General features: G+C 44.3%; 1 protein-coding gene across 7 annotated transcripts in view; it reads right to left on the bottom strand.

The window, feature by feature from the left end:
* The window catches only part of SUCLG2 (succinate-CoA ligase GDP-forming subunit beta), a 312,483-nt gene that overhangs the window by 47,444 nt on the left and 247,900 nt on the right, over window positions 1-17,139 (bottom strand). For 2 of the 7 annotated variants that reach the window (XM_019947633.3, XM_073787533.1), the window contains one exon: window positions 2,387-3,471. The exons of the other annotated variants lie outside the window; for them this stretch is intronic. In XM_019947633.3, coding sequence (XP_019803192.1) covers window positions 3,356-3,471 — 116 coding nt within the window. In that variant the 3' untranslated portion in view covers window positions 2,387-3,355. Of the gene's footprint in view, window positions 1-2,386; window positions 3,472-17,139 lie in introns of those variants that run through there. 7 annotated transcript variants of the gene reach the window in all.

The following is a 17,139-nucleotide window of genomic DNA, read 5'->3' on the forward strand; positions in this document are numbered from 1 at the left end:
AATTGCTCTATGGTTGATGACTGTAGTTACCATCTCTTATTTTTCTTTTCCAGAAAACACTGCTTCTTCTTATTGGATACCCAATTTCCTTATGGAATTACCCCTCCATTTCTTACTCTCAGCTCTGGTAGTTTGGGTGAGGGTGTTCTCGTTCTCAGGCCAACAAGAAGGTATTTAACCCAGTCTGGACTCATCAGAGCCCTGTAAACTCCTGGCCAGAGGACTGGTTCAGGGATAGGTTCCTGACCTAAAGTTGATCATCTCAATTCTGGAATGTGTCTTAGAATTACCAGGAGAGAACCAACCTCACCCTCCTCCCTTCCTTCCCTCCTTCCCTCCCCTCTTTCCTTCTTTCCTCCCTCCCTTCCTTCCTTCCTCCCTCCCTCCCTTCTCTCTCTCTCTCCCCCTCTCCTTCTCCCTCTCCCTCCCACCCTCCCTTTCTTCCATCCTTTACTCTTTCTTGCCCCTGCCCCACTCCTTCTCCCTTAGGGATGCTAAGCTTGAGAATATGTACCTGGGATGGCCAGCAGCCATTTTGCCATCTTGTGGAAATGGGCTGCCTGAGAATGAAACCAACACAGAGACAAGCTGCTATGAGATGCAGAGTTCACGTTCTGAGGCTCTGAGTTTCCAGATCTAGCCTTGACTGTAACCAAAAACATCTGCCTTTTGTAATTACAAGAACAAATTGTAATTACATAATTACTATTTCTTTTTTCTTTAAGAAAGCTTTTTTCTTAAGCTTGAGTTGCTTTGTGCCACTACAAGAGAATCTATACAAATATGAGAGATTATTCAACCCAAAAAAGTGAATGTTGGTAAGTGAAAGGGTCAGAACTTTAATCTCCTCTAAATCTGATGCTGGTTCTAGGAGACAGACATGGTAGACTAGCAAATCCATTAACATCTTATGTGCAAAGCAGTTTGGGTAAAAAAGTGTGTACGACTTTTCAAGCTTCTTGGATACTGAGTACTGTGTTTAGACTGTCAACCTCCTTTTGTGGATATTCTTGCTTAGGATAGGGCCAAGTTTAACAAATACTAATCAAATTTAAAGGAAATTATTTTTCACCCTTACATATAGTACAGTGAGACAAAGACTCGAAGGTGATGCCAGAAGGTCAGAAAATGTAGGGCACCCTGGAGGAGGTAATGTATGGACTTCAGATCCACAACCAACACCAAGTGCCCCCACTTCTACTCTGTACTCAGTATAGCTGTGGCTACACACACACCAGAAATTCAATCCATAAAAATTTATGGAAGCTATACTGTGCTGAGCAACAGGGATACTACGCAAGCAACATAAACTCAATACTTGGAGCTTCCAAGAAAATAAAGCTTCCCACTTATTTGAAAATAAAGGGCTATTTGCTTGTTATTAACCCTGTTATAAAATAATCACATGAATGATTTAATTTCTTTATCCCCTTGTCCAAACTGTATTGATTAGAAACATCAATATGTACAGCCATGTGAACACAAGCTTTTACAAAGGGCAAAAGAGTCAAATATGTAGTTTTTGTCTAGATGACAGAGTATACATTATTTCTTTTACAATACTAACTAGTTAATCTATGAAAAACCAAAACACACTTAAAAAGACACTGTTAATATTTTTCATGCATTGCATAACAATTAAGAAAGGACATAAGATTGATCTATCAAATGAGCTCTTTCTCCATGGCAAATATGGATCTATAAAATAATGACTTTTAAACTTTTGTCCAGGGCTTCCCTGGTGGCACAGTGGTTGAGAGTCCGCCTGCCAATGCAGGGGACACGGGTTCGTGCCCCAGTCCGGGAAGATCCCACATGCCGCGGAGCGGCTGGGCCCGTGAGCCATGGCCACTGAGCCTGCACGTCCAGAGCCTGTGCTCCGCAACGGGAGAGGCCACAACAGTGAGAGGCCTGCGTACCGCAAAAAAAAAACAAAAAACAACTTTTGTCCAGATATAAAATTTATGAGAACAATGTAAAAACTGTTAAAAAAAAAAAAAAAAAAAAAAAAAAAAGACCAACGAAAAGGTTTGGTCTGTGACACATTTGCACATTGAGAAGAAAACTGTTAATGCTGGCACCTGAGCCTCATATATGGGAGGAGGTTATGTCTGTGTATTTCCTTATGCAAACTGAGGTCACGTTTTAACCTATTAGACATCTGTGGCACTTACCTGGGCTTCTGGTGTGTACATAATGTTCATTCTTTCATTAAATAATCTCTTAACAGATATGGTTGCTGATAAAGTTGAGTAGAACTGGAATAATCCTGGGACAACCCAAATCTTCTAACTTTGGAGATATGCCTAAGACACTAAGGCCAGTGTCTTAGTAAAAGAAAAAAATGTTTGAGGAATAAAATGGATTAAAATAAGAAACACAGATATTAGAGTTTACAAAACAGAAGATTTTATTTGAATTTCTGTACAGATAAAAATTTACCAAAATTTAAACAAAAACATAAATCGCGTTCCCACCGTAAAAATGGACACTGCAAAAAAGCCGCATTCTCCCAATTACATTTTCCCAGGTGGTAGATTCTGAGGGAAAATGGGAGGGGAGAGAAGACAGAGACACTCACAGTGTAATTTAATTTTCAGTGTTGTCTCATCTTGAAATGAGCGTCAGAGATTTCCATAAGAATCAATCTTCTTCAGTTTTGATATTAAAAGGGACACTTCTACTCCAAAATCACAAATAAGGCTTCTGGCTTTATTTTTAGTGGGAGGTAAACAGCATATTCAATATTAAGGCAAATGGTAGATTACATGTATGGGGTACTGACTGCAGATCTTTCATTGTAAAATATATTTTGTAATATTTATGGATTTGCTAAACATGTTGGAGTTGGAAATTGTAAAAACTGTTGCAGTTTATAACACCTATCTGTTTCAATGTCTTAGCTGCACCTTTTGGTAATGTAATCTTGTCTGATTTTTTTTTTTAACAGCCTGTGATTTTTTGCTTGTTTGTTTGTTTTTTTTAATTACACAGGTCGAAATGTTCACCAAAATTGTTGTAAATGAACCAGGGCCTGATCTCACATGCACACTGGTTGGCCACAAAGACTGCTCCCCAAAGCTGGCAAAATAATGCCTACGGAGCCAGCTCACCATGACAGGGAAGTATTAGAATGCACGGCATTAATTTAATGAAGACTATAAGAGAAATCAGATTATTTAGGCTGTTTAGATATTCAAGAAAATACAGATTGGAGTTTTTTATACAGTGATTCTTGCTCCTTCCTTGTCCGTTTTTTCCCCAGTGGGATAACCATTTTCTTCACAGTGATGAGAAAACCATTACTTTTTATGGGTAAATGCACTTCTTCTTCCAAGGGATCAGGACAAAGACATCACTTCTCAGCCACGCTGGCCACAGCTTTCTTGGCTGCATCCTCCAGGTCGGCGGCCGAAGTAATGGGGAGTCCGCTGTTACTGAGAATGTTCTGGGCCTCATGGACATTGGTTCCTGGAAGGGGGTGGGGGGATGGTGTACAGTCACTGAGATGGAACTGGAGGTGGTGCCCCAGGAAGTTTCGTACAATCTGAAATCATGGGATGCCCGAGTCTCCTAACACCATTTAATTACAACTCAGTTCAGCTTTTTATGATCCAGATCTGGCTATTTAGATATATCCAGATGACAAACTTATTTTTTTCTTCTTTTCACCTCAAATGCCTGGCATTAAAAAAGATACTGCCTGTATTTTCTCTGGCATTAAAAAAATGGAAATATGAGGTTCTTAGAAAACTGTGAACAAAGAAAGATTAACAACACCTTGTTTAACTAGTTTGAAAGAGGAAAATATTCTGAAGTGGATTTATCCCTTGATTGAATAGTCTGAATACGGAATCTAAAGAAAAAGTTATGTACAAAAAATGAGCAAGAGAATGGTAAAGCAAGGCGTTGGGATGGTATGCAGTACCGGCAGTAATACGTGAGGATGCTCAGGACTAATCTCTCTGTGGTCTTTCACCAGGAAGTAAATTAAATTCAGGTTCTAAGCAATGTCATTGACGGGAAAGATGATGTGACAAGATCTGTATCAAGTGATGGTCCAGCTAGAAAAAAAGATGAGAGATAGGACTTGCAAGAGGCTAATGGACATTTTTTACTGATAGAAGCTGAAATTTCTGCTGATAATCCACACTCAGGTGGACTTAATGTGGTTCTGGCCCATTCCAGAAGTCTTTCATCTTAATCATCTCTTAAAACGAAGGGTCTGAGCTGTGACCCAATCTGAGATCTGAAGTTCAGAGAATCTGCCCACCTAAGGCCATGAATCCACTGCTTGGAGACAATGACAGTATTCAATGTGTCCATCTATGCTTCTTCCTCACTCTATATAACAAAAAGGTCAGATGCCATGAAAATGAACATTGTAGCCTCTGAGGATGTCTCTTGGCCATTCCTTGTGGATCTGTAGCATTTGCGGGCCAAGCTACCCTACCCAAGTGTGTTCTTCGATGACTATTTAACATGCGAAATGCTTTTCTCTTCTTTCAGTGTGAACAAGCCCCTGGGAGAAATGTGATAAAATTTAAGTGTCTTAATGAAACATCTCATCTTACATCATCTCCCATGCTTTCATCTAGTTAGCAAGACAGAGCCTGTTTATAAACAAAGACCTTGAAATATAGGCCTTGGAGGACCTCAGAGTATAAATTAAAAGGAGGTGCTCAGGCAGCATGTTTCATACAAAAAGGCAAAAGCCAAGTTAAGGAGGAGCAGATGAGCTGAGAAGGTGGTGCAGTGTTGATTTTCCCAGGACCCTGGGTCCACCAGAGCCATGGTGAAGGGGACACTGGGCACTGTGTCTTCGGGTCAAGGCTGACTCACTGCAACTTTACACAGGAATCTGACCAATGGCCTCTAGGGCAAACAAGAACTTGAAAGGTAGGGAAGTTGTTACCTAAAATTCCCAGCCACCGATCCTGGCTGGCCACTCTATTAGTTGCATAATTTTGGGTAAATCATTTAACTCCTTTGTGCCTCAACTTCTTTATCTCCAGACATAACATTGTGATCATCTTCCTCATAACTAGTACTGATTAAGCACTTGCATACCAGTGCAATGCTAATCTTGCACACCAGATATAACGCTAAGTGACTTACATGAGGCATATGAAAACTTTACAATGACTATGAATAAATCCCATTGTCCTTGTTTCACAGATGAGATAACTGAGGCACAGAGAGGTTCATAGGGGAACTTCTCCATAGTCACACAGGTTGTAAGAGGCAGAGATGGTACTTGAAACCTGCTCTCTTTAATTATGTTCTAACGACATGCTGGTCTGTTTCCCTGTCTTTAAAATGAGGTAATAATGCTGGTAGCACAGCTTGCCATGAGAAGCAAATGAAATAATACACGTGAAAGCATTTTGTAAAAGGCAAAGTCTCTGTGGGAGTCATGGCTGGCTGTCTTCCAAGGATCCATGCTCCTCTGCTACAGGGGGGAGAGCTACTGCTGGGAAGTGGCTGCCCAAACAGGAACTGCGTTTCCCGGGTCCCCTCGCAGACGGGAGGCTCATGTGACTGAGTTCTGGCCAATACACTGTGAGCAGAAATGAAAAACATGCCCATAACATCTCCACTGGTACTCTCTATATTCTCTCTCTCTTGGTTTTCCTTGTCTGTCTTCTGGAATGCTGTCAGCTAAGACAACCTTGGAAGACACTTTTTTCAGATGACAACGACTCCCTCAGCCCGGATGCTTGAGTAACCCTGTAGAGCAGAGCACCTGCCTCACTCACTGTCTCCGACTTTATATGAATGAGAAAGAAACTTCTAGTATGTTGCCTCTGACATTTCAGCACATACATGTTGTTACGGGAGTGAGCATTACTTTAACTAACATACTACTTTGTAAGGGTGGGAGGCAGCTTCTAAAATGGCTCTCAAATGATTGATCCCAACTTCTTGGTGCTCACGCCCCTTGAGTGTGGGCTGGAGCCAGTGACCTGCCTCTAATGAACAAGAATATAGCAAAAGTAATGGAAAGTCACTTCTGAGACGAAGTCCACTTTCTGTGTGTTCACTCTGACGAAGCCAACTTCCACACTGTGGGCGATGGGCTGCTCTATGGAGAAGCTCACGAGGCAAGGAACTCAGGGCAGCCTCCAGCCAAAAGCCAAGGACGAACTGAGGCCTTCATTCCAACAACCCATGAGGAGCTGCATCCTGTCAACAACAATGTGAGTGGGCCTGGAGGCGACCCTCCCCAAGGCAGGCTGCGACAGGACCCCAGGCTGCAACAATGTGATTGTACTTGTGACAGACCTTGAGTCAGAGGACCCATCTAAGCCAGCCCTGGATTCCCCACCACAGAAACTTCGAGATGATCAATGTTCCTTAGGTTAATCACCTAAATTTCGGGGCAATTTGTTTCATACTGGTACTTAACTAATGCAGATGTAAAGATTTATTATTATTATTATTATTTTTTTTTTGCAGTACGCGGGCCTCTCACTGCTGTGGCCTCTCCCGTTGCGGAGCACAGGCTCCGGACGCGCAGGCTCAGCGGCCATGGCTCACGGGCCCAGCAGCTCCGCGGCATGTGGGATCCTCCCGGACCGGGGCATGAACCCGTGTCCCCTGCATCGGCAGGCGGACTCTCAACCACTGCGCCACCAGGGAAGCCCAAAGATTTATGATTTCATTAAGAACAACCTCAGTGTGCATTTTGATTCATTTGGTAAAGTTTCAGCCAAGGTCCCAGAGGTTGAAAAGTAGGACAGAGGATCACACTGTGGGAGGTGTTGGGTAGCAAGCTAAGGGATTCCAACATTAACCTGTAGGCAGCGCTTTCATGGAGTAGTGACGCAGCGTGAATCAAAGCCCTGACAGACACAGAATCGAATCAGTCTTTGCACCAAGAGGTCAATGCAAGTTAAATATGGAAATGTTCATCTCCTTCAACAGAGACACGGACTAGAACTCACTCTCTACCTGGCCTCCAACCTGCCAGGGAACAAATCTACGTTAAGATACAAAAGGCTCTTCTCCCTCTTCCTTTCTCAATACACAGCTCCCAAGATCCCCATGCATTGCCCCAAGAGGCACTCTCATCTGCCTGAACATTCCTCACCTTCTAATCTATCTTTCCTCCACGTGATTCCTCCCGTGGGTACAGGTCTCACCCATGCCTGCCAAGCTCTGTCTAACTGGACTGAATTAGCTGTGCTAGTAGTAGCCATAATAATAATAAAGGCAATAATAGCAGCTATCACTTAGCATGGGTCACACACTGTTCTGGGGTTCTAAGTACACTAGCTCCTTTGTTCCTCAGTAGCAACCCTGAGATAGCTTCTATTATTATCTTCCTTTTACAGAGGAGAGGACTGAGGCACAGATAAGTTAAAGGCTCGTCTAGCGAGCATGGCTAGTAATAGTTAGGAAGCAGTGCAATGGGCATTCAACGATGCTTGAAACATCCACGCTATACTTGAATAAGTCCTTCTTATGATTTTGTAAATATGTGTCATCATCATCGTCATAACAACAATAAAAAAAATCTCTGATTTACAAAGTCCTCCCACATTACTCTATTTGACCCTTACAAGGACTCTGTGAGGTCGATGTTTCTAAATGAACTTGTGAGTTCGGTGTTTATAAATCAGTTCGTTTTTTTTTTTTAAGCCAAGAGCAGTGAGGCTTAGTTACTGATTGGCAGGATTTGGTTTCAAAATCCTTTGCTTTTCAGAGGCTATTTTGATTTCCTGGTGACTCCTGTTTGACATTTAAAACACACAGCACTTTCCTATGCATGAGATCATCTGAACCTCAATGAGGCTATAAGCTATTTAAGAACAAGGAACACATACAACTAGGATGTCTCCTCTTTCCAATCTCCCCTTCTGGCTAAACCTTCCATCCCCACTGTCCCCTGCTCTATGAGGGACCACGGGGTATTCTCTGTCCCAAGGCGGACCTCGATTGTTCCCAAGACACTGACTGCACCTCATCCAAGGGTGGTCCAAACACAGACCATGGTCATTAGCTTGTCCAATTAGATTTGCTCTCCAGAGAATCTCAATGAGTAGTTTCCATGAAATAGAAAGTAGTAGCATGAAAAGGACTTACCAGTCACAAGTAAGCAGGTAAGAGAAAGGCTGTGCAAATACTCAGACGGTGAAAAAGTCAAGCGAAGAGACAAGTGCTGGAATGATGCTCCTGAGGTCTGCCGCCAAGTCAGGCCCTCCTCTTCCTGAGGGCCAACTTTATTACAGTTCCTGCCCACTGAAAGAACTGTTTGCTCATGTTTAGCTGAGCTCCTTTCCATGTGTATGGTTGAAATAAGCTCCTGATCACTTTTTGGGGGGAGGGATAAATGGATTGATATAACCAACTAGCCAGTTCCTTAATTAATCCCCTCTTCAGCACCCAACGTAGCACCAGATATTCCCAAGGGGGAAAATGACTGACAAAGAAGTCTGTGAACCCACAGACAAGCTGCGGCTTTGGCCTGCTGTGCCCTCCAACCGGAGCTCTGTTGCCCTCTCTGCTGGGCAGACACCGTATGTCCATGGGCTACCTGCTTAAATGACATTTCTTTGGGGATGCCTTCTTGTCACTACATCCCAACCCCCAACCCAGAGTAGGGGACTGTAAAATGAACTTCTAGAATACTCTGTACGTCTAAAATCACAGCACTATTTGGACTGCTCATTGATGTTGCTCTTGTCCCCATGAAGCACACGCTTCACTAGGGCTGCCACTTGGTCAGCCTTGCTCACCACGTACCTCCAGGCTCAGCACAGTATCCCACACGCAGGATGTGTCTGTAGATGGACTGAAAAACTACAGATGGGCTCATCCATACAAAGTGTGCTCGAGGCGGCAGCAAGTGTGGGTGAGTCCTCCTCTGACCACCTTGCTGACCCAACACCCCCAAATAACACTTTTTCAGGAGGTTGAAATCAAAACCCCAAATGGCCTGAGAGAAAATGAGGAGGGTTGCTCCTGAGCTTTCTCTGAGTTCTCAGGGGCTTCACCTCTTTCTCTAAGAAGGTCCATGTATTAACTGGCTGTACTGAGTGCCCTTGAGGGAGGACTCCAAGCTGCTGCCACTGCTGGCCGCCCAGGTACAAGAGGCTGCCGTGCTCAAGGTTAACAACTAGCCAGCGGGGCCAGGGTAAGAGAGGGTGGGGCAGCGCCGCACAAACACACGGCCCTTCTCTCCCTCCAGCTACTCCTGCAGGGCCATATCAAAATGCCTAATCGCTTCATCATTCCAGGATCCACTAAAGTGAATTTTAATTATACTTGCAGTTACACTTTAGTTACAGCCTTAATTATTAAGCACACACTAGGCATGCTCAGAACCAAGCAGTTTTGGAAGAGAACCTCACCCTGAAATATAAAGCTCGGGCACAGGAGTATGAGGAGGAAGGGGGCACATACAGAGGGGCCTTGGTCAGATGCAAATCTGTCACGTGAGGTGTGTGTGGGGGGGGGTGTGAGAAACAGAGGCAAGAAAGAGAGAAGCACACACAGACAGAGACCAGATGAGACAGAAGGCATGGCAGAGCCTGAGGCAAGAGAGTCGAAAAGAAAGAAACAGAAAGAGAGGCAGGAGAGAGACACACAGAGAGACAGAGAGGGAGAAAGGGAAAGAGACAAAAAAAAAAAAGAGAGAGAGAGAGAGAGAGGCAGAAGGGATGAAAGAGGAGACTAGAGACGGAGACAACTAAGAGAATGAGAGACAAAGAGTCAAACAGAGAGTGAGGGGAAAACAAGTGAGGTTGCCAAGTCCCTTCTGCAGCAGCCCTACCCTGACCCTGCCAGCATCTCCCTTCCAGCACCCTGACTGGTTTCTGCTCGGCCAGCAGGGCTAGGGACAGGCCAGGGAGAAGCAAAGCCAGGGCAGGCCCTGCTGCCCACGGACCCTGCCTTGGAGAGGAATTACAAGTCGCTTCCTGGTTCCTGTTGAGAGAGCAGCTGGAAGGGGAAGTGGGGATGCACAGAGAAGAGGGTTAGAAAGAAAAACAGCAGTCACGGAAATGAGGTCATTGGAAAAGAAAAGAGGAACAGAGGGAGCCTTGCTGGTTTGCAGATTCCTTTTGTTAATGATATTATGTGAGCATTTCAGGTTAGTTTCTTCTTGATTCACCAAGTGACTGACATCTCCCATTCCCTCCCCAGTTTTTATTTCTAAATAGAAACCATCATAGCTGCTTTAAACTGTGACACAGAATCAAGAGTTCCAAACAGACTGTTTATGCCTGTGCACCCAATTACAAAGGAAATTGATCTCTTCCCCACATTTAAATTGTGCTGCTGACATGCTCTAATATTTATTAAACGCTGCATTGCTTTTTAACGAGGCTGCAGGACAACACTTTTAATAACCACCTATACAGTTAACTGATCAACTCATGCTGGTCGAAATTTAGGCATTTCTTCATATCTGCCTGTTGAAAGCCACTCAGCTAAATCATTACCTACCAACTGCATGCCTTAAAAACAGCAATATATAGAGAGTCGAAGGGGACAGATTTTAAAATGAAATCTTGCTCTATTGGTAGAGGATATTATAAAAAGAATAACAATAATTATTAAAATCTTTAAAAAATCTCCACCTCTTCTTCATGATTTACCACTGACTTCCTGCCACTGGGTGGAGTGAAAGAGCTGTATACGGAGATGCCAGGTTAATTTATCAAAATTTGTTCTTTGCTTTCATTACGTGGAGAGAAGACAACAGTAGTGGATACAAATTACAGGGCTTTGTTCAAAAGGTGCAGCCCCTCCCTGCCTCTCAGGCCAGCTTTTTATTACAGGGCTGTGAAGAAAATCACTCTCTAGTCAAAGGGTGCAGAAGCTGTCTTTTTAAAAGTATTATATTAATAGGAATTCAGCTTTTTAAAAAAGAATACAATAGTTAGCACTTATTCAGTATATACTAGGTATAATAAATGGTTTTTGGACAAGTGACTAAAGGGGCTCACAAGTATCCTATCAGTTGAATCTTCACAGCAACCCTAAAGTTGACATCATTTTTATCCCCACTTTACAGATGAGGTGACTGAGGCACTGGGAGGCTTAGGAACTTGCCCAACATCCCCCAGCAAATCACAGGCTGAACCAGGACTAGAACCCAGGTTTGTCTGACTGTAAAACCACATGACAACCACACAGCCTTGGCCTTTTAGTGCTAGAAGGAATCCCAGGGCTCCTTTAGGATAAGTCTCTTGTTCTCACTGGAGGAAACTGAGGTCCAGACATGTGAGATAATTTGTTCAGTCTAACAACCAGTGAGCCGTGACATACCTGACACAGCACTGGAGGGCTGGTGCTGTCAGGGCTAGCAAACCATGGCGTGGGGGACAAACCCAGCCTGCTGCCTCTTTCTGTACCACCTGGCAACTAAGAATAGTTTTTACATTTTTTAAACAGTTGGGGAAAAAATCAGAATAATATTTTGTGATATATGAAAATTACATGAAATTCAAATTTCAGGGTCCATAAATAAAGTTTCAGTGGAACACAGCCAAAGTGATTCATTTACAGATTGTCGACGGCTGCTTTTGCGCTACAGTGGCAGAGCTGAGGACTTGTGACAGAAACAGCATGGCTCATAAATCCTAAAATATTTCGACCTCTGCTTTGAGTAATTGAGTCTTTTTTTCCCTCCCCCTGGGATAGGAGAGGTCAGTGGAAGCAAACCAAATTCTATAAAGCAGCAGATTCCTCCTCAAATGTTCACGGTCCCTGTGCCCTTGATCCTCCTCCATTATTCTTTCAAGTGACAATCAGACAGAGGAGGTCCATTTTCTTGGTGACACGTAAATTTAGAAAGCTTATCACATCTCTTGTGCCTTGTTATTATACTGTCGGAAATGGAATAATTCATTGAGGATGAGAGGCAAAGCTCCTGCTGCATCAGTGGCCCTCATTCATCTGAGATGATGGGCATCTTACATCTAGCACCTTGCAGGCAGCCAGCGGAGTCCATCCATATGGAATCAGTCGAGTGTGGACAAGAGCTCAGATAAAAATGACAGCTGACATTTATTGAGTCAGGGATCATTCTAGGTTATTTTAAAACTAATCTGCTCCTTACAATAACCCTGTGAGGCTGTCATATTTTTATTCCCATTGCACAGATGAGGAAGCTGAGATTTAAACTTTGCTCTGTTACCAACTAGCTGAGCAACCTGGGAAAGTTACTGCAGCTGGATGAGTATCTTACTGAAATACCTTGTATCACATTTTATAAAAATTGAAGATAGCATAAGATAGCCTGTGGGGATGTATCATGCACACCTACTTGCCTCAATGATTTCTTCTCCCTTGGTAAGAAAACACCGAATGCCCAGGGTGTGAGTGTGACAGGCATTCCTATGATGACAGCAGGCAGTGGCAGGAAGCGGAATGCCAGGTTTTTTACGACATTTCCATGAATGGTGTGTATGCGTTTATGATCACACAAGCAGGTTCAGGATCAGATCTGACATATAATTGTTGAGGGCTTATGACAGGTACCTATGCTCTTGCTTTCAACTACATGAACTCTCAAAAAAGTAACACAGATATTAATGCAAACCAAAGGTACAGGAGCCTTAATGTTAAACTAAAATGGGAGGAACCCTCTGGCAAGTAGGACACTTTATAGTTCTGCACCTGCTGGGATAGGACTGTTCTTATAAAGAAGGAACATTCCTACATACGCCCTTATCTATCTGCATGTGGACTTCCCTTTCACACCTTCCTTGAGTCTACCTCATGGCTTTCAATCCATGCATTGAAATATTCTAATTTAAGGTGATTGCAGGAATTTTCACAGGTAATTTCCGTGGTGTGAGACTTCTGTCTGAAACACTGGCTTTGGAACTCCACTGCTGCCTAAGAAGTGACGTGACTATATCACTGTGCAGGCTCTGAATGTATCTGGGAGAAATATTTTCCTGAGTAGACGTCATTGCTAATATTTTCCTGAGAAGAAGTTAGATTTGGAGAGCTTAATATTGCCTGTCAAATGCTCTGTTGGCTCCTAACGACATCTTTCAGAGCTGAGGATGGAGGGAGATTTAGACACTGGTACCATGGGAAGTTTCCAGAGTTCTAGACCTTCTAGTTCTAGATCTTGGTCTCTTCTCTACACCAGGCAACAAACGATGTCCCACTGTTTGCTTTTGTAAAATAAGATTTACTGTGGCACCACCACGCCCATTCCTTTCTATACTGTCTACGCTGCTTTGGCACCACGACGGCAGAGCTGAGTTATTGCGACAGGGAATAAATACATGGCTCACAAAGCCTAAAATCTGGCCGTTTACAGAAAAAGTCTGCAGACCTTTCTGCTGCACCATCCAAATTTGTGCCCTGTGGCCCAGCCTCATTTGGTGCTTCTCCAGCTTGAAGCTCCCACTTCCTACTTCTGATGCAGGGGCAGTTGTATTTCTAGGGAAGGAAGTCCCACCTATGCTCTCTTTGAATCAACAATGGCCACTAGCTTGGCTCAAGGGCCCTCACTCTCCTTACCCACATCAGTAACGATCAGAGAACTCTTTTCTGCTGAGCTGGGATATAGTCTCAGAATCTTTCTTGGCACAGACTGCAGGCTGCCACTGCTAATAAAGAGAAGGTGGCATGAGATGAAAGCTATCTGTCTTCCCTGTTCTAAAACATTCCATGAGAAAGTTCGTCTCTCTGCTTAGGTAACTCTGCCTCCAGACAGCCTCAAGGTGGCGCTCTCTGGGAGAGGCTTATTACACCTGTCACCTGTAAAACAGCACGGACTGAATCTGCTTCAGTCTCTTCCCTGAGAGCAATGTTTCTCTCTCTCTTTCTCACTGATGGCTGATCAAATATGACTTTCAAGGGTTACATAAGGAAACTGAGGCATGAAGAAAGGAACTGACTGGTCACAGAGAAAATACTCAGGGAGCAGATGGTGGTATTGTGAGGCCATAAGCAGGATGCAGGATATGCCAGTCCCCATACCTGCCATGTTCTTTGTTAAAGTGCTCCACCCCCGGCTTCTGCTCAGGAAATCAACTTTGGGCTCTTGTTTTTGAAGAGATGTCCATTACCTAGACTGGGGTGGGCACCTGACCAAAAGGCAGCCCACTCCTAAGGTGACTAATGACCTGCAATGTACCTGAGGGGGCGTTTCCTTCCATGCGGAGGGGCAGTCATTGGCATAATATGCCTTGTCTCTTCTTCGACTCTCACTGGCTCCACGGTGGCAGCGGAGAGCCTTATCCGGCTGAACTATAGGAAAGGAGGAAGTCGGCATGTGCAGCCCAGCCCCTCCCTCTGCCTTTCCTTTGACACGCTGCTCACAGTGAGCCCAGGTCATCCTCTGCCCTGCGGTGAGAGACCTGCCCAAGGCCAGCAGTGGCCATGAATGGCTGTGGAGAGCTGCCTAATTCTGGGGTTCAGAGTAAGAAAGCTCACCGTTAATAATATAGCAAGGTACCTCCTTCAACTTCTTTGTTAGTAACGAAGGTGATATTTTGGTTTCCTTAGTCTTTTTTCCTATTTCTCACCAGGATCATAACCCAGATGGGGAAGAATCTGTTGGGTCCCCTCAAAGACCCCAACAACACGGCCTAGTTGGATGGGCTGTAGACAACAGGGGGGATGGTTATTACATAAGCTTAAAAGATGGATGACCTGTGCGATCTGCACTTCTAGGGAACACAGAGGGAGCAGGCTGGCCTTAGCGAGAGGCTGAGGGGGTAGAGTCACCAGGAAAGAACAAGAGGGAGTGAGAAGGTTTGAGTAGGGGGCTTTCCAGGTGCAATTCCATTAAAGCCTTACACTAAACCTCCTTTTTATTAAGGTGGTCGGAGAATCAAGTCATTACATGCACAAAAATAAAACAAAAACAAAACACTGCATAGCACAGAGGCCATCTTCCTCAAAGGAGCCCTAGTCCTGTAATTACACTGACTACTTCCTTCAGGTGCAGTAGGCTTTTTCTTGCGCAAGGCAGCAGATGTCCAACACGATATAAATTTCAGTTAGTCACGTGAACTACCTAGGGGTAAAATGAAAACTCAAATTGCCAAATATAGTAGATTCTTTGTCTGGAAACTTAAATATTAGATCTCAGAAAACTTTAACTAGCCTAATAGTTTAGATAGGTCCTGTGAGACCCGGTCTAAGGTTTAAGTGTGATGAAGTTTAAGCATTCATAAGTGCTTATCGATTTTGAAAATGAGAGGATTTAAGGCTCGATGACAGAAAAGGATTGTCTCCAATGTCACTGTCTCCAATGACACAGGGAGAAGATGCTAGTGATTAAAAGGAGGAGAGGAGATAGATGTCAACGTGAAGTGAAATTTGTCCCAGTAAATAATCACCCACAGCAGACAGTGAAGGAGGGAGGAGATGAACAGAGGTGAGTGGACACTGGCAAGGCAGAAAGGCAGGTGAGGAACTGGGTGTGTAGAAAATGGGGAGAGTGGGAACAGAGGAAAAATGGGAATCACACAGAGAGAGGAGAAGAGACGTGCCCTGACAGAACCCTCCTCCAGGAGCCACGTTCCCAATGATAGCCGCACCAGAACTGAAACGTGGACAGAAGGGAAGATGTGCTTGGTGAGGCGGGGACCAGGTCCATCTCATCTTGCAGGGAGCGGGAACTGAGAAAGGAAGAGAAGATGAAAACTCGGTACAGAGCACAGCTGGAAAATGTGCAAAAAGGCCAAGAGGCCAGGGGTGTTATCAGACGCAGAGCCAGACACCGGCCCTGCTGGGCATCTGCCCTCACTCTGCCCAGGATGGTGCCACCACTCAGCTGGGGGTCCCTTAGTCTCTGCTGACTCAGTGTAAAGCAGCAAGCCTAGGGCTCAAACATTCTGAATGAAAACTTTTCCAAGCTAGTCGGTCACAGGCAGTCTGCCAAGGGTCACTTTCTGATGGGAGTCAGAAGGATAATCTCCTCTCCGGGTCTCACACCCTAGCATAACTGAAGCCTTGCCGAATGGACGGCTGCCAAGTAGACAGACACAGCTGAAAGCTCGGTGGCTGTCTCTTAACGCTTGAATGCTCGGGGTTTCTCTTCCCCTCAAGCAGACCAAACCATCACACAGCAGTTTCCCTGTGTCCATGCTAAGGACACTTGATTTGCATTCCTCTGGCTGTGGCTCCAATCTGTCAGTATTTCAGGAAGCAAGTATAAAGAAGTGTCCACGGGCTTCCCCGGTGGCACAGTGGTTGAGAGTCCGCCTGCCGATGCAGGGGACACAGGTTCGTGCCCCGGTCCGGGAGGATTCCACATGCCGCAGGGCGGCTGGGCCCATGAGCCATGGCCGCTGAGCCTGCGCGTCCGGAGCCTGTGCTCCGCAACGGGAGAGGCCACAGCAGTGAGAGGCCCGCGTACCGCAAAAAAAAAAAAAAAAAAAAAGAAGTGTCCACGGAGAAGAGGTGCTGGTGCCTTATCAAGAAAGTAAGAGAAACAGAAGACAAAGTTTCTGACTTAGGGTTGTTTACGTTCTCAACTTCAGAGAGAGTTTAGGGACAGTAGAAAGATTGGAAAGGATAAGGAGGGAGACCACAAGGGATTTCTGTTTCTAAAGACATCTGGAAAAAGAGAAGCAAAATGTTTATGTTGCTGAAACAAAATTTTGGTATTGGGTGGAAAAATCAAATTGAGAAGATCTGGCTAAGAGAAACAGGATCCAATCTGCAGATTATCTAGACTCATTATTATTTCCTTATGAGCTTAACTTGGAATCATAATGAACACCTGAGAGAAAAGCAAATTCCTCTTCAGGCATATCTGAGACACAGAAGTTAGCTGCAGATTGAAGTGGGACAGCAAGAAGGGAAAATGAATTCTAAAAAAGAAAAGTTCTCTTAAGGTTTTGGCAGATTCTGATCCAGAACCATAAAAATGCCCATATGAAATCCAAAGCTTTGGCTAAAACACATCTGCACACTGAATACACCAAGTTGTCAATAAATGCCTGTACATTTCTCAACAGTATCAGGGGTTGGGCTGAATTAACCATCTAGGTAATTTCTGTGCCAAGTATGAATACATTTCAAAAAGGAAAGAAAAATTAAACTCATTTCATTTTATTTGTTCTTCATTCCAGGAACAACTGTCTACAAGAGCTAAACTCCCCCACCCCGCCCCCAAAAAGTGTGCTTCTTCAATTTACCCAGGAGTCTTTT

Source organism: Tursiops truncatus, chromosome 10, assembly GCF_011762595.2.
Source record: "Tursiops truncatus isolate mTurTru1 chromosome 10, mTurTru1.mat.Y, whole genome shotgun sequence".
NCBI classification, from domain to species: Eukaryota; Metazoa; Chordata; class Mammalia; order Artiodactyla; family Delphinidae; genus Tursiops; species Tursiops truncatus.